The 18,722-nt window shown below is 39.0% G+C and overlaps 1 protein-coding gene across 8 annotated transcripts in view; it reads right to left on the reverse strand.

Moving 5' to 3' along the window:
* The window catches only part of RABGAP1L (RAB GTPase activating protein 1 like), a 795,491-nt gene that overhangs the window by 17,887 nt on the left and 758,882 nt on the right, over nucleotides 1-18,722 (reverse strand). For 7 of the 8 annotated variants that reach the window (XM_037986171.2, XM_073011765.1, XM_073011766.1 and 4 more), the window contains 2 exons: nucleotides 9,853-9,963; nucleotides 2,301-2,405 (listed from right to left, as the gene is read on the reverse strand). In XM_037986171.2, the coding sequence (XP_037842099.1) occupies nucleotides 2,301-2,405; nucleotides 9,853-9,963 (216 nt within the window). Of the gene's footprint in view, nucleotides 1-2,300; nucleotides 2,406-9,852; nucleotides 9,964-14,189; nucleotides 17,035-18,722 lie in introns of those variants that run through there. The other variant, XM_007989432.3, reaches the window with a different exon arrangement.

Here is an 18,722-nt window from a genome sequence, read left to right on the forward strand (position 1 = left end):
AATTTGTTACTCTTGACGTTATAAATTACTGAAAAAAATCATTGTAGGCCTTCTTATTTATAGTCTACCTTTACTGCTGTTACCTCTCTAGAGACAGAAACAAGAGGCTTTGGAGACTAGAGTTAGAAAAGATGGAAGAAAATAAGAGCTTTTGAGAAGGACAGGAGATTCAGGGACTAAAGAAACTGACTTTAGAAGGAGCTAAAGTGACACATAATGGAAGGTACTTGTTACAGTCACTGAAATGTCAAATTATGAATGCTATAGTTACAACCACAGTTATTTTTGTGGCCCAGAATGTCTAGAATTCTAGGCATATAGGAAAATGAAGGTGATGGAAAAGCTCAGGTGCTACCAGATACAAAGGAAAGAATTAAATTCTGCAAGTTGTTGAACAAACAAGTAATGAAACAAACAAAAAACAACTCTGCTTAAACTTTAAGTACATAATCAGAATAAAGAGATGCATTCTGCAGTACAGCATCTCAAATTATTAATGGCGTATACTCTGTAATTGCTAGTTCATAAATTATTGCAATTTATAACTGCACTCCTCATTAGATTTCTGAATTTCTTCATATCTGTTAGATTCTAAAATTCTAAAAGCAATTGGTAAGTTACACTGATCTAAACTCCATTGTTTATATTGATCTTTATTCTCTATCTGACCCAATTTAAGAACATAAACAACAACCTTCTTGCCTCCCACGATAAGGCCCCATTGATGTTAGGACAGACTTGGCTGGCTGAGAGTCTCTGAGCAAGGGTCACTAAATTTATCTAAGCCATAGTTTCCTCCTCTGAAAATGAGAATAATCCCTATTTTACAAGGGTACCATAATGATTAAAACAGTTACACACACACAGACAGACACACACACAGACAGACACACACATGGAGGGGAGGGAGGGTGCAAAGCATCTTGCATTGTTCTTGCCATATACTAGGTGAGTATTCAAATGTCACATTCCTTCCCATTTTAGGTATCAATTGCCTACAGGCTAGTAATGTCTATGGAACCATGGAGCAGGTAGAACCTGGGTGAAGTTCATTTGCCAAGAGCTTTATTCCTCATCTAGAGTAGCTTAAGTGGTCCAAAGATGGCAGGAAGTAAAGAAAAAACAAAACCCATTAAGGAATCTAAATAATCTAAAACTGGGTAATCAGCCCCTGAAAATTTTTGAGTAGGTAAAAAATATATATCTTGGACCGCTGTAAATGCCAAAGACTCACTAAATCAGATTCCAAGGAAAAAGAAACCATGGAACACTTTTTATAAAGTCTGGAAGGTGCTAAATGACACATTCCTCCACATGTAACTTTAGTGGAACTTTTTTTCTGGTTGCTTGGATGTAGATCTTTGAAATGCTTTATGCTGTGCTTTAAATTTAGTATTACTGATGTCTCAGAATGAAACTCATTAAAATAAGCTAATCACGATTTGAGATGCTTCCTCACTTTGTAAGTTAGCTACATTAGTAAAATTCAAACACACTCTTGGCAGAAGACTTCAATTGTTTGTGATGAAACTGACTCATAATCTAATCTGTGTCAGGTCCCTGGCTGGGACTGCCAGGGGTAGAAAACATTGATGAAGCAGCATGTTCTTCCTTGGGGAAGCGGAAAGCTCAAATTCCTTGGGCCAATAGGCCTCTCTGCCCCTGTCCTACACTGCTCTGCACTGGTGGCATTTTCTAGCTAATTAGCCTTACAGCTCCCATGAAGAGTGTAGGGTGCTAACTTCAAGGCTGCTTCTCAAAAGGTTTCTTTATATTCCCCCAGGAAATAGGTTTGAAAGCTTTGCCAGGAATACTGATGCTCCTAAAGGTGCGAATCAGGAAAATGAAGTGTGACTGATTGAGGCAGGGGCTGTGTGGCAACTCCCAGCAGAGGTCTCTGTAGGCTTTCGGTTTAACAATGCTCATAAACTACTTCAGAGAAGTCTTTGTCTTGGAGATACAACACAAAATTTGCAGATTCGTCAAAGCTCTTGGATCATAATTCCAAGTTACTAAACTTAGAGAAAACTCAACACTCTTGCTAAATATCTCAGTAAAGGCAAATTCCTAAAAGCTGTTCAAGGGTAGAAATACTGCCTCCTCTTTTAACACCCTTCAAAAAAAAAAAAGATGTCAGAAATGTTGAACAAAAATGTTGAGTAAGTACACTCAATTACTTACATTACTGCTTTAACATCACCTTTGATTTAGAAGAAATTTAATTTTCCTGATTTTTTATAGTATTAATCAATTCCCTACCAACATACCTTTGCAAAGAAAAGCCTACATATTCCTTTTACCTGGGCAGTCTCTTCCTCTTGCTTCCTCTTCTCCTCTTCAGTCTCCACCAGCCTCTGTTTGGTCAAGAGGAGTTCCTTATTCAACACATCTGCCTTGTCTTCTGCCTGCAAATCATGGTACATCACAGTCACACATAGGGCAAAGAAAGTGTGTGGAAATTTTCTCCAAACCCAATCTTCAGTTGCTGTTCCAAAATTATTGCAAGTCATTCTTTTCCCTCCTAGCTCAACCAAGGGATGACTGCTTTCACTGAATGCCAACTATGTGCCAGCTAGTTGGAGCACATTATTTCTAATCCACACACCAACAATAATTTTACAGATAATGACAGTGAGGTTTGGAAAGATCCAACAAACTGTCTGGGGTCACACATTTAATAGAGTCATGATCTGAATTCAGATTTGAATAACATCAAAGTCCATCCTCTTTCTAAATGCTTCTTACAGAGTTTTTAGATGTTACAACAGCACTCACTCTGTGCAGACGGATCTGATGAAGGGGTAGAGCCTCACACAGAAACTTCCAACTGGTAGAGAATGAGGGTTGACTCAGAGAGGAGGAGCAGACAGGCTGGTCTGAGGACAACAATTAGGTGATAAATTCAAGGACTAGTTGAGGTAAACCTGCCCACATGGCCACTCACACAGGGCAGTGAGTCTAGTAAGGAGAAATTAAGACGAAAAATCCATGACAGAGAGAGCCATGAAGAAAATGGAAATATGGACCAGGAATCCAGGAAGAAAAGATCGTATTTCTAGAATGATGATGTCTATTTAACATGCCGGGCTCTCACCTTTTAGGCCACGACTTCAAGTTCACATGGCAATGAAGCATGCCCTCAGCCCTGGCCCACTCACCCCCATCTAAGTTAGCTCCCCTATCTAAATCTCTCATATTTCCCATGATAGGACTGTCATGACAACTTATGCATGGGATTTATTTGTCTTGCTCACTAGGCGTTAAGCTCCAGGAGGCAAGAACCATATCTCTTTTGCTCATCACTCTATCCCAAGCACCAAGCCCAATGCCAAGTACACAATAGGTGCTCCCTAAGTACTTGTTGAATGAAGAGGTGTGGCTAAATCATTGCAGATGTAGACTGCATGTGGTGGAGATGGCAGAAGACCACAGGATGAGTTCAGCAGAGTGAACCCAGACACAGAGGAGAGGCAATTATGTGAAGAAGCTATCCCTGGCTGACAGCAGCAAAATGCTATCCAAGTAATGGTGAAAACTGGCTGAGTGGCCTTCTGTCTGTCTTCTGCCATATCTCCCATATGTCCAAATGGGCCAGGCCAGCCCAGTCTGCTGAGGACTGGCCAAGCGGCCTTCTCTCTGTTTTCTGCCATATCTCCTGCACACCCAGATGGCCAGGCCAGCACAGTCTGCTGGTGACTGTAGAGAAACTGCATTCCAGCTGCTCTGCTTGCCCTGTCTTCTGGCTCCTGATGGCTCATAGCCCAGTGGTTAGAGCTCTGTTTGCAGATCATTTGAAACCGTTGGGTAGTCAAGGTGAAAAAGTCCCTTAAAAGTCTTTAAGACACTAAAAATTGCTCTGATGCATTAGATTTTAGGGGGGAAAATCTAACAGCAAATTAACATACTAAAATGAGAGGTAGACCTCGAGAATGCAATGAGAACACTACAAGTTAAGTTTTCAGTTAAGTTGTAAGACACCTGATGTACATCATGGAAGCATCTGGCATAAAGTATGGCATTTTAAAAGAAAACAAAAAGAGAAAAATAAATAAATAAACCATGGAAGCACAAAACTTCTATTCAAGAGCCCCAAGCCAGATGACTGACTGAGGTTACTCACAAAGCAGGGAGACCTTCCCAAAGTCTCTGACAGATGGGCATAGAGTGGCACTTTAAGAGCAGCTATACTGCTCATTTCAGTGTTCTTAAAAACTGAACCAACTCTCTCCCTGTAACTGCAGCCCACTGGTTCAGGTTCTACCCCAGAATGTTTGAGCCCTGCTAAAAAAGAAGACTACAACTAAGCCTTCCTCTTAACAGGACGCACAGCAATTTCCACTTTGTGAAGAAACTGATCCTTTCATAATGTTCATCATGATACTAAAATAAATGTTTTTTTTCAGTTTGGTCTCTGAAACTTCAGTTTGGTTTTTTCAGTTTAGAGCCATCTAAAATTTTAACATTTTGCAAAAACGTTATAAAGTAAATGCTGGCCAGCCGTGGTGGCTCACGCCTGTAATCCAGCACTGTGGGAGGCCGAGACGGGTGGGTTACCTGAAGCCAGGAGTTTGGGATCAGCCTGGCCAACATGGTGAAACCCCATCTCTATTAAAAATACAAAAATCAGCCAGGCATGGTTGTGGGCACATGTAATTCCAGCTACTCGGGAGACAGAGGCAGGAGAATTGCTTGAAACCAGGAGATGGAGGTTGCAGTGAGCCAAGATCGTGCTATTGCACTCCAGCCTGGGCTACAGAGGTAGACTCTGTCTCAAAAAAAAATAAAAAAAGAAAGAAAGAAAAAGAAAACGGGGAAAAGCACTTCCCTGAGGAATTTTTTTCAAAAACACCTAAATGTTTATGTTAAGAAGACCTATTATTTTTATTTGCACATTTTCTGCCAAACAGTCTTCATTAGGTCAAGATTAAGGCAACTTCACTTATTTCTAGAGCAAAATCTAGATATCTAGAGCAAAAGGCAAATAAACCCCAATAAGGAGGAAACTGCAATAGAGACTCGGTTTCACCGGGTTCCCCAGGCTGGTCTCGAACTCCTAAGCTCAGGCAATTCACCTACCTCGGCTTCCCAAAGTGCTGGGATTACAGGCATGAGCTACCACGCCCGACAGCCTTCACCATAATTTGACAAGATTGAGAGAAATATTCTCATTATCAAGTCTAAAGACTTACCAGCATCTTATAATGTCTCATTGATATTGAAAGTTCTAATTGCAATCAAGGCTTCTGCTACACATATATGAGAGAAACAAGCATTGCAATGTGTGATTTAATCATGAATCAACCAATAACCTCAGCAAAGACTCAGCCCTAATATCAGGTCCTATAGGGAAGAGTCCAGTTTTCCAGGAAGCTTAATCGACAGTTTCTCCTCTTATGTTAAACAGCAAAGTAGGAGCAATTGTTCTGTTCATCAAAGTATGGCCAGATCTGAAATAACTTGAGTATCCCTCTAACAGTGGTCTTTTGAATCTTTGTACAGTCAACCACTATACCTCACTTAAGTAGGAATTAGCTTTAATGTTAATGAATGAAATGCTAAACACATGGATACTCAAATTCTACCTTTGAGCTCAAATGATAAAGCCTTTCAAATTCTACCTTTGAGCCCAAATTATAAAGTCTTTACCATAATTTTTTTTTTTTTTTTTTGAGACAGAGTCTCGCTCCGTCACCCAGGCTGGAGTGCAATGGTGTGATCTCAGCTCACTACAACCTCCACCTCCCAGGTTCAAGAGATTCTTCTGTCTCAGCCTCCCCAGTAGCTGGGATTACGGGTGCGTGCCGCCATGCCTGGCTAATGTCTTGTATTTTTTTTTTGAGACAGAGTCTCGCTCTATTGCCCAGGCTGCAGTGCAGTGGCGTGATCTCGGCTCACTGCAAGCTCTGCCTCCCGGGTTCAGGCCATTCTCCTGTCTCAGCCTCCCGAGTAGCTGCGACTACAGACGCCTGTCACCCTGCCCAGCTAATTTTTTGTATTTTTAGTAGAGACGGGGTTTCACTGTGTTAGCCAGGATGGTCTTGATCTCCTGACCTCGTGATCCACCCACCTCTGCCTCCTAAAGTGCTGGGATTACAGGTGTGAGCCACCGCGCCTGGCAATTTTTTGTATTTTTAATAGAGACTCGGTTTCACCGTGTTCCCCAGGCTGGTCTCGAACTCCTAAGCTCAGGCAATTCACCTACCTCGGCTTCCCAAAGCGCTAGGATTACAGGCATGAGCCACCGCGCCCGACAGCCTTCACCATAATTTGACAAGATTGAGAGAAACATTGTCATTATCAAGTCTAAACACTTACCAACATCTTATAATGTCTCACTGATATTGAAAGTTCTAATTGCAATCAGGGCTTCTGCTACACATATATGAGAGAAACAAGCACTGCAATGTGTGATTTAATCATGAATCAACCAATAACCTCAGCAAAGACTCAGCCCTAATATCAGAAAGGAGGATCTTTGAGAAATGATTTCTGAAAGAAATAACCAGGCCAGTCATTCAACTTGAAACAAAACAAAATAATTTTCCATTTAGTCCATGTAGCTTCTGGTCTAAGAGAACTTGCTATGGTGAGAGGGAACCTAGACCCCTGGTCCTCAGCAGGACAGTACTAATCATGTCTCTTCTCTTTTGTTCCTTACAAATAGGGAAGGACAGGAAAGGCTTGAAAGCAGATAGTAAACAGACACTGAAATGGAGATGTTGTACGTTTTTTCACTTCTAATCACTGAGAAATCTTTATTTAAGGAATCTGAAAGAGGGCAAGTTCTCAGAGAGGAAGGCTCTGTCAGAGGCAAAAGCTGAAGAGCCTTTGGTGTCCAGGAAGCCCAAAATTAGCACTAAAATGGTCAGAGTAAGGAATGATTTATTTTTGCAAAGTACCTAATTTCCTAATTCATGTTTGTTTCCTTACATATCGTCTTAAATACAATCTGCTTTCATATTTGTTTAAAGTTTGCCAGTGTTTTGCTATTTTAATTAAAAGATCTGATTTTCATGAACTGGGAATGGGAAAGTACTGGGCAAACTGGGTGAAGGCCTGCAAAGCCACTCTCAGGCTAGGGCCTTTCCTAGAAGACTGGTGGGACAGGTCACTTCAACTGTAGGGACAGCTTTTTGGTAGGCAAATAAACCCCAATGAGGAGCAAACTGCAAAATCAGAAGTTAGGAGGAAATATGCATGAAATAGCGTTTTTATTCTTTCATCTAGATTCTTTCATCTAGATAAAAAGCTCCAAAAGGGAGGGCCCAGGTCATATTTACTTTTCTTAAAAGAGAGGGAGAGTCAAGGAGGGAAGGGGGGAGAGGAAGAATGAAGGTCTGATGGAACCTTTTCTTCAGGGGCTGTTCTAGCACTCACATCATGAGCTACCCCGGTACTCAATAACCAATTACTTCAGGAATACCTATAATGGCAGTCACTCCAGACTGACTCACATAAAGGATTCTCTTGGTGAAGAAATGATTTTTAAGATAATTTTTTTTGGATTAAAGTTATATATATTATTTAGTATTATATTCATATATAATATGCATATTATAATGTTCATTATTTTTCTGATTTTTAAAAGTTCTAATCCTCATTTTTACTTAACCTATGGTGGTTAGGTCTAATTTAAGGTCTTTGTATAAATTCTAAATGGGAAAAAAACTATAAAGATGAATATAAAAATCAGATTTAATCTTATCACCCAGAGATACCTGGCAGTAACATTTTGATATACTTCCTTATGGGCTTCTTCCCTATCTAGGTATACTATGGTCCCCTTCCCAATAGGATGACCCGGTGCCAGCCAGTAGCCCTTGAAATTTAGATGCAAACATTATAAATGTTTATTGTTTACAGAAAAAAAGTATTTTTAAAAAACTACTTTATCATTATTTTCCCATTTAAAAAAAATTATTCCAGACAGTCAAACTGTCACTCTCCCCTACTAGTGAACATAGATATTATAATATTTCTATTCTTCATTCTTGTAAGTAACACTGCAGTAAACAACCTTGTATATACATTTTTTTACCAAATCTTTTTTTTTTTAGCTTTACAAGTCAGAGGATCTCTAGTTTCCTCATCTATATAGTTTTCTCATTTATGAAATGAAGATTAAAATAATAACTGCTTCCTGGAGTCATTAGGGAGATTAAATGAGATGATGTTCATACATTGCTTTATTTAGTGCTTGGCACATAGTGGGTATATAGTAAAATTTAATTTTATTATTGCTTAAACCTTTTAAAGTCTTAACGCATATTACCAACTACATTTCCCAAACAACTTTGAAATTCTCCTTAGCTCATTTCACTGCATCCTCACTGAATCCAACTGTTTAAAAGTTGTTTCATTTAGTCAGCCATCATAAGAAAATTATTAATGGATAAAAGATTCAAAATGGTAGAATCAAGACCATTTGGAAAGTTAACATAGAACCAAGACTTTCATTATAGCACTGATTTATCTCAACAGTCTCGAATACAAAAATACGACCACTGAGGTAAGGCTGAATTTACCCTGACTGAATGGAGATCCTGCTACCTTCTTTGGTTCTGACTCTCTTAGTCACATATTTCTTATATCACTTCTCACAGCTTCCAAATGGGCGGGCTAAAGGAGGTTTGTAGTTAACAGGGCCACAACTTTTTAAAAAAGCATTCTCTGGGCTGCTTTTTCTACCTTCCATATCGTGTCCCAAGCAACACAGTTCTTGTTTTTGTTTTTGTTTTCGAACTCCTTTTAGTGCCAGTTCTCTCAGTGTCCTCCTCTCCCAGATATAGCACTGTTTTCCTGAACATGGGTCTTATCTCCAACTTTACTATGGTTAGAACTTTGGAGCCACAAAATTGGCTATCTATATGGGAAAACAGGAATTGTGGCAGGGGCCATTTTCAGCTGTCCTTTAATTTTAAACATTTAAGCAGATTTATGTTATGAATGAATTTGTATTTTTTAATATTGTCAATGCAAACTTACACCACAGGTAATGACTCTTTTATAGACTCAACAGTCTGCGAGTCAGTTTTTCTGACCCTCCACTATCTGTTGGGAATATTTACTTTGTAGAAGTCAGAAAATAGAGTGGTAATTTTAAATCTGCACAAGACTGCTTCCATATTGCCAATTATTTCTGAAAATGCTAGCAAGAAAAAAACAGGAGGTCCTAAGACTGTCAGCTTAGTTGGAAAGAACAAGGGAATGCTAAATAGTTTAAGGTCTTCCTAGCAACAGCTAACATTTAATGAACACATACTATTGAAGTGCTTTACTTATTTGTTATATCATCTCTATGAGATAGACACCTTTTTATATCTATAGACAGCTTAAGAACTGCCCGGGGTCATATGGTTCACAAGTGGTGGTGCCAGCATTCACAATAGGGCAGTCTGGCTCTCAGCCACTCAGATGCCTATCAATCTAATAATCCAACTCTTAATGTAGGTACTTCATGTAAAAGTTCACATTTATTCTGGAGAAGAATTCTTACTGGAACAAAGAGTAAGGTGCCTACTGTTAGAGTGGCATTAGTACAGGTATATTCTTGGTGACTGATGTTCTCAGATAATTATGCTGACAGCCATTGGTTCAGGAAAGGTATCAACAAAGACATAACAGAGTTTAGAGGTATAAAGAAAGTTATGTCACACACGCTATTTAGAAATGACCCAAACCTTTCTCAAAGGCTTGTGTTTTCCACTCTCTCCAATTAACACAAACTGTCCCTGCCACTCCTCCATTCATCAAGAACAAAGTCAAGAACAAAGCAAGCTTGTGGGGGCAGTGGTGAGGGCAAATTGGTCTTTGCCCTGAGGAAGTCATCACAGTCTCATTTCTAAAGTTTACCTGATCCAAGTCATTCCGTAGAGCAATTTTGCTTGTTACTAGTTCATGGGCGAGGTCATCATTCTCTTGTTCCAACCTCATGCTGGCCTCCTGTAATCTTCGGTTCTCCCTCTGCAGAAAAAGAACAACAGCCGGAGGTGGGCATTAGTGTCTGGACATACAGAAATGAATAGAACTAGTGAGGGAAAACAAGCAACAAAGTGAACTTTCAAAGGTGTAAAAAGGAGAAGGCGCAAGTGGCACAGGAAGGCAGGATTGCTGTATGGGAAACAACAGTGAGTTTAGCTAGCAATGCAGATGCGGTTCTCTACCCGGTGAAACTTGTCCCTTAAACTCTCAAGATGGAACTTCATTATAAAACATGTGCCACAAAGAGCAAACTTTCTGAACATACCCCCCCCCCAATCTTGTGAGGTTTTTACATAGATCTAGAACACAGACACAAGCAATTCTTTATTTCAAACATGCATGGTAGTCTCACCCTTGACCTCAAGAGAAACCACAAGACACAGTAGGAATGAAACAGGGGAAAACCACTAGACATTTCTTCAAATTGTTTTTCTAAGACAGGTTCATATTGAGTATATTTAAGAGCATTAAATCGAGAATCATGACACATGGGTTCATGACTTTGCTAACAGTCGACATTTTTATTCTTTGAGTAAGAATATATTTACTTTTCTGAACACCTATTTTTGGGTGACAGCAATAGTCATATCTAGTTTTGTTGTTTTTTAAAAAACTTCAGAGTAAAACATTCCAGGTAAAATAAATTACTGAGGATTTCTGCCCCCCCGACCTTGAAAAATCTGAAACAAAGTTACATGATAAAAAAACAAAAACAAACAAATGAAAAAAAAAAAAAAAAAAAAAAACCAAGTCACTAATTCTTATGAAGCAAGGTCTTTCCTTAACTAAACACTGTGAACTTGGTATGTTCACAACTATTTTCAGAATAGTTATTTCATGTCTTCCATTCCAAAGTATCAAAATTACTTTTTTTGCTACTGTTAACAGTTATAGGAGATTCAAAAGACAGCTGACAGGAAAGACTAATGTCACCAGACCTTCCTGTTTTTCAGATTTACTCTCCTAACAGTGTTTTCTGCAAAGGTGGCAAAAACCTTTTTTTTTTTTGTCAAAAACCTTTGACAAAGCAGTGACACAAAACTAGAAGACAAATATATTGTTTGGAAGATAGTTTATCATACCATACCAGGCAATGTGAAGTTAATTTTATCTTCTATATAACAACCTGGTGTTTGCTATATTGAAAGAGAAGACAATTTCTTTCTTTTTCCTGTGTTTTAAAAGAAGGGCTAAGAAACATTGCACCTTGATTAACCAGCCACCAGGGCCCATTTCTGTCTTTTTTTTTTTTGGAAAAAAATTAGAAAAGTTGGAGAATATTAAAACATTATTGAAAAACATATCTACTAAAAAAGATAAAAACAATCCCAAATCACTTTCATACTTTAAATAAATTCACAATAGAATTCGACTCAGTGTTAAAATACTGGAGAAGGCTGGATGCAGTGGCTCGTGCCTGTAATCCCAGCACTTTGGGAGCCTGAGACTGGAGGATTGCTTGAGCCCAGGAGTTCAAGACCAGCCTCGGCAACATGGCAATACCCCATCTCTACAAAACAAATTTTTTTAATTAGCTGGGTACAGCTAGGCGCAGTGGCTCATGCCTGTAATCCCAGCACTTTGGGTGGCTGAGGTGGGCGGACCACTTGAGGTCAGTTCAAGACCAGCCTTGCCAACATGGTGAAATCTCATTTCTACTCAAACAAAATACAAAAATTAGGTGGGTATGGTGATACACACCTGTAATCCCAGCTACTCAGGAGGCTGAGGCAGGAGAACTGCTTGAACCTGAAAGACAGAGCTCGCAGTGAGCCAAAATTGCACCACTGCACTTCAGCCTGGATGACAGAGTGAGTGAGACTCCATCTAAAAAAAAAAAAAATTAGCTGGGTGGTGTGGTGTACACACATGATCCCAGCTACCGGGGAGGCTGAGGTTGGAGGATCACTTGGACCCAGGGAGTCAAGGCTGCAGTGAACTGTGATCATGCCACTGCACTCTAGCCTGGGTGACAGAGTGAGAACCTGTCTTTAAAAAAAAAAAAAAAAGAAAAGAAAGAAAGAAATACGTAATAACAGGAAATGCTTACACTGCCTTGTAGGGGGGGAAAACCCCAATAAATAACTGGAGAATCTCATTATAACAATATAAACAATAAATATTAACTGTAGGTAGTGAATTTTCTTTACTGTTGTCCTTTTCCTTTTAAAAATGTTTTCAAGTTTTCTACAATGAATATATATTTGTAATAGGATTTAAAAAATAGTTTTATTAAGGAAAAAAAAATTCAGAATTTTAATTCCATTGGAAGGGATAAGATGCCAAAATGAGAAAAAAAAATTTTAAGTCCACTTCTGTTAGCAGGTCATATTCTACACAAAACCATATTAGATCCTCCTTTTTGACCAAGATATAATGTAACTCCTAAGAAGTGGTGCCTTGCTAGGAACTCTTTCCCCAGGTGTTCCTGAGAAGACTATGTATGCTCTTGTAGAGGCAACTTGTACTCATCAGATTCTGTCTGTTCCCTCAATCTACAGAAGTTCCACCCTCTCACAGAAGCATAATAAATGTAGAGACTAAAAAACAGATTTCTAAAAAGCCAGAGCTTCTACAATGAAATCTTTCAATCTTTGCCTAAGTAACACAATTTCTAGCAGGGGCTGGAGAGTTAGCCTTTATTTCTGATATATCTATTACTCCTTTTCATGGAAAAAAACAAAAAACAAAAAACTTATATACTTACAGGAAACTTAGATTTAAAAAAAAGATTTGAGAAGCTTTTTCAATAAATTTCCTACTAGCCAGGAAAGAGTAACAATACCAGCACAATTTCAACATGACATATTTCACAATGCAGCTGCTTAGCCAGGGAAGAGATTTTTCTCATTTCTTGATAAATCTCTTCAAGAAACTAAGATAAGACTACTTTAATAGCTATTCCCGAGTTAAGTGTCCTATTGCTACTGAAATTGTACTTGTATAACCCCAAAGTACAAAAACCTCCCTCGACTATTATGTACATTACATCCATTTGGCACAAGTGAAAATGTTGCCACTACCAGTTTTTCAGGTTACAATTATATGCTTAGAATTGAGTTAAAGTAACCTCCAGGTAAAGTCATAGGATGTTCGTGGAAAAGTACTTTGTTCAAGTATTTAGAAATCATACCAGGTAGCTACTTCACTGTTGATTAGAGATAAATGTCTGATGGATTATCTGTTATATAAGAAAGAGGTGTGAGTTCAGCTGAAATTCTGACTAGTAACTTCTCATTACAATGACTGTTGCAACTGAAACCCTTTCTTACAGACACACACTTAAAGGGGCAAGGGCAAGGGTGGGAAAAGATTTGGGAGAAACTGAGAGTCTCGGTCCCTGCAAAGCAAAAGAGCCTAGAGGGCACGCCTACTTGCTTTTGCTTTAGCAAGAAGCTTCAATTTAGTGTCTGCAAAGCAAGCAGCACAGTGGGAAGTGTCAGACTCCTGCTCTGCACTCACAGACAAGTGGGAAAGCAAGCTACGGGGCCAAAAATGCAGTATCATCCTCCAAAGTATGAACCCAGGGTGAGTGCTACTGAGCACTACAGTAAGACCCTGCTACTGAGATGGAGATTTTCTACAAAGAACTTGCCCACACTTACCTACTGAGGGCTAAACAGAGCTTATATTACTTGGCTGTCTTTTACAGTTCTTCTCAAGGAGCCAAAACTGTTTTCAATACTGACCCATTCCAGAAAAAGTTTGCCTGTATTCTAGAATGGAGAAGAGAGTTTGGTTTTGATGGTCTTGGGAAAGGTAGTAACCCTGCATGGTTCATTTTGAAATGGTAACAAGGGTTGCCCATGGGAGACAGACTTAAAGTCAGCCCCAATAACCTCAGTCAGCCCAGAGAAATTCACATGCTCTAAGTTTACACAAGCAGATGTGCTGACTGCTCAAAGCCTGTAAACAAAACAGGCAAACTGGTTCCCTCTTGCCTTTCAGAAAAGATTACAGGAGACACTGCTTACATAACTCTTAACATTCACATCACACTGTCTGAAACATATCCTCCCCATCTCACACAACTGACACCATTTGAACAAAAAGCAGATAACAACTGTCCTCATAGTTTCACCCCTTATGGATAGGAGATGTACAGCTGGGAAAGTTTGGTTAGTAACTTTTGGGAGGAGGATACTGCATTTTTCAAAGAGACAGACACCGATGTTACAGACATACATAGATTAAAAAAAGAAACTTACCTCCTCAAAAGTCATAGACCAACTACCGTTTTCAATCATAGGTACAAAGACAATTAAAAAAAAAAGAATATCCAATGAAATTGAACACCTACTAAAATATTTATGAAATGGCAATAACAAAAACAGATACTTCTTAATGCTCTTTTGCTTTTCCTTCGAGTGTCATATAACTCTAAGTTCTCTCTGTGACTGCAAACATTCAATGGAACAAAGTATACTTGAGGCAGCCAGTGGGCAAGTCTCAACTCAGGAAGACTCATATCCTCAAACTCCTCCCTCTCCACACTGCTGTTTACAGTTTGCATGAACGACTAAAATGCTGTATGTGGAACTATTAAGGAACTACGGTGTGAGGTGTTGATACTGTGTTGTTAAAGCTGGGTGGAAGGAACTTCCTTATATGACAAGGTCAGAAATCTTGCAAAATAGTTCATCTTCAGACAAAAGAATGAAATTGCTGGGCAGGGTAATGCAAAAGAAAAATGGATCCTGGATCTCATGTGTACCTGGGGGCTAAAGTCCAGGTGAAGCAGTTCAAGGGATTGTGAATGTCATTTATTTCAAGATGAGAAACCAGAGAAATGTGAACTGGTAATTAAAAGTAAAGAAACTAAGCTTTAAAGGAAAAAATGACGAGGAGGGAGGTGGCTTTATAAACCCTAGCTCAATATTTTGGGTGTTGTCTGCTGCTATGATGAATTCTTGGCACATGGTTTTAAAGCCTTTTAAGGGTCAGGAGAAAATGTTTTCCTAAAAGACTCAGTGCAAATTTATTAGCAACAACACACTCAACGCTCACATATTTTCTTTTGGATACCTCTTTTAAAAGAGTTGACAGCTATCATATTCAAGTTTTCAAATGCCTACAGATAAAATGTTTAAATATCTATGTTGTCCTTAAATGAAGATCTGAGAAAGAAAATATGGATATTTGAAGCTTTTTACTTTACTCATCACATCCAATTTTATCTTTGTAGTGGAAAATTTCAAATTTTTAAATGTCAAACTAAAAACAAAATCTTGTCAGTAATAAATGACAGCTGGCCAAACAGACTGCATTTCTTTTAGCACTTAAAAAACTATCTTAGATTATACTCTTGCACAGGGGTCAGCAAACTTCTAGTGTAAATTGCCAGACAGTAAATATATTAGACTTTGCAAGTCGCATGGTCTATGTTGAAATTTCTCAACTCTACCGGTGGCATACAAAACCAGCCACACATAATAAATAAATAAATAGGTGTGGCTGTATTCCAATAAAACTTGGTTTACAAAAACTGGCAGTGAGCCAGATTTGGCCTATAAACCACAGTTTGCAGATCCCTGCTCCACTCTAGTACACAAATCAAATTTTCAAAAAGCAAATGCATTCTAGATGATATAGAAACATATTAGTGTCAGGTAATTTTCTCAGTAATACTTAAACGGAAAAGAAAACTTTCTAAAAATTAATGAAAGTTTCTTGAAAACTCTGACGATCATCAATAAACATACTAGAAATTCTTAGTGTGCTGAATGCATATTCTTCCCCCAAGGGTTAAGTATAAGAGACTCAAAAGACCAGCATTGTTAGAAATCGCCCACTCCTGATTAGCTATATTGCTTGAGAAGCCAAAAGGATTTAGTTTTGCATCTTCACCATCCTACAACAATGAACTCTCTGGGTTATCCAAGCTCAAAGAGAAAGTGGAAGCCTTCTGAAGTTTATCATTAAGTTATCATAGGCATATAGAAACAAACCTCATGTCTATTACTATTCCTTAAAAGCACATTATTTCATAACATAATATTTCCAAAAGCCAACACAGTCTCTGTGATGTGAAAAAATAATAAAATGTAAGTTTATTTGCCCTGGCAGAAAAACATGTTGTTTTTTTTAGATGGAGTCTTGCTCTGTCACCCAGGCTGGAGTGCAGTGGTGTGATCTCAGCTCACTGCAACCTCCGCCTCCCAGGTTCAAGAGATTATCCCGCCTCAGCCTACTGAGTAGCTAAGACTACAGGTGTGTGCCACCACACCTGGCTAATTTTTGTATTTTTAGTAGAGAAAGGGTTTTTACCATGTTGGCCAGGTTGGTCTCGAACTTCTGACCTCAAGTGATCCACCCGCCTCGGCCTCCCAAACTGCTGGGATTACAGGTGTAAGCCAACGTGTCCAGCCAGAAAAATAATTTTCAAAGATGGATTCACTTATCTTGACTCCCCTGAGTAAGAAAGGGTCCAGCACCAAAAAGGGCCCAACAGTTTTTAAAAAAAGTCTACTCCCTCGTTTTTATAGGTTAGAAATGTATCCTAATTTAAACTTTTCTTCATTTGTCAAGTTTAAAAGAAATGTGATAATTGCTCTAAATTATTGCATTAGATATGTAAGGATGGCAAAAAAGTACAATTAAGCTTTATTTCAAATATTTCATTTGTATTATTTTCACTATGCATAATAGCTTAATTTTAAATTACATGTAGAAGCAACTGCTCTACAAAAACTAGTATGTGCAAGAAAAAACTGTGGAAGCATAGAGGAATCATTTCCTTTGTTTACATTACATTTTGATTTTAAAAATTACTATGTTTAATCTCAAGAACGAGGTTAAACATTCTAAATTTAATGTACTGAACATGGATAAGACACTTCAATTAGAAATTATGTATTCATAATACTATCTGTGTCCCAAACCCAAGACAGTGTAAGCATTCCAGATTCTTGTAGTATTTTCCCATCTAGAACAGGTAACCTTTATTATGCTTTGGGAGATTCACTGAATTTAATTAATTAGCTGTGTGTGTGTTTGTGTGTGTATTTATTTATTTTTGAGATGGAGTCTCACTCTGTCGCCCAGGCTGGAGTGCAGTGGCATGATCTCGGCTCAAAGTAAGCTCCGCCTCTCAGGTTCACGCCATTCTCCTGCCTCAGCCTCCCAAGTAGCTGGGACTACAGGTGCCAGCCACCACGCCCGGCTAATTTTTTTTTTTTTTTTTTTTTTTTTAGTAGAAACGGGGTTTCACCGTGTTAGCCAGGATGGTCTCGATCTCCTGACCTCGTGATCTGCCTGCCTCCGCCTCCCAAAGTGCTGGGATTACAGGCGTGAGCCACCGCGCCCAGCCATTTTTTTTTTTTTTTTTTTTTTTTTTGAGACAGAGTCTGGCTCTGTTGCCCACGCTGGAGTGCAGTGGCATGATCTTGGCTCACTGCAACCTCCCCCTCCCAGGCTCAAGCGATTCTCATGCCTCAGCCTCTCGAGTAGCTGGGACTACCGGTGCCTGCCAGCACACTCAGCTAATTTTTGTATTTTTTAGTAGAAATGGGGTTTCACTGTATTGGCCACGCTGGTCTGGAACTCCTGACCTCAAGTGATCCACCCACCTCAGCCTCCCAAAGTGCTGGCATTACAGGCGAGAGCCACCATGCCCGATCAATTAGCTGTGTTTTTTAAGGCTTAGCTCACATTTGTGCAAATAGTTCTTTAATTAAACCAGAAAAGTATATCATTCTCCAAAGGTAGATGAAGGCTACAGATCTCCAAAAAGTACCATCAACTGATACCACCACTAGAAAACTTTCCTCACAATAGAAACGATTCATCTCTTTAAGATAGAAAATATTTTAAGGCCAGGCGCGGTGGCTCACGCCTGTAATCCCAGCACTTTGGGAGGCCGAGACGGGCGGATCACGAGGTCAGGAGATCAAGACTATCCTGGCTAACACGGTGAAACCCCGTCTCTACTAAAAATACAAAAAATTAGCCGGGTGCGGTGGCGGGCGCCTGTAGTCCCAGCACAGGGGAGGCTCAGGCAGGAGAATGGCATGAACCCAGGAGGCGGAGCTTGCAGTGAGCCAAGATTGCGCCACTGCACTCCAGCCTGGGCGACAGAGCAAGACTCCATCTCAAAAAAAAAAAAAAAAAATTTAATTTCTGAAATTGGTAACTTTGCTTATTAAGGGCTTAGTTAGTAGTTTCTAAAATACACTAAAAACAGCTACACATATTGATGAATGTGTGTTTTCTGGGGAACCTGTATAAAAATGAAAACATGCTTATTTCTACAGCCAAATCTTTATCCTAATTTCAGCTTATTAGAAATCAATCACTAAATTTACAAACCAAAATATTAGAGTAGATAAAGAATTTTACACAAATCTGGTCAGGTCCAAGTTAAGAAGGAAGATAAAAGAGATTTGAAATAAATATTCTACATTGTTCTTCCAAAAAAGTTTCCTTTCTGTCTCCTGGAATCTAGTCATGAAGAGAAACAGAAAGAATAAAGGCTATAAAGCAGTCATTATGGTGTTCACTGAGTTTAAAATATAAACTGATGCCAAGCCCAGGTAGCACAGGCAGTGCATGTATATGTGTGTATGACCTACGTATATATGTTTATATCTGTGTGTATACATACAATGTACAACATATGTTCTATCTGGAAATTAATGGGCTTCACTAAAAACTAATGTACCACCCACTGTGTTGGCTTTTATTCTACAAATATGAACACATATAAGATCAATAGTCACTAATTAGCTCTAATTTCAACAGGA

This window comes from Chlorocebus sabaeus, chromosome 25 (assembly GCF_047675955.1).
Source record: "Chlorocebus sabaeus isolate Y175 chromosome 25, mChlSab1.0.hap1, whole genome shotgun sequence".
NCBI classification, from domain to species: Eukaryota; Metazoa; Chordata; class Mammalia; order Primates; family Cercopithecidae; genus Chlorocebus; species Chlorocebus sabaeus.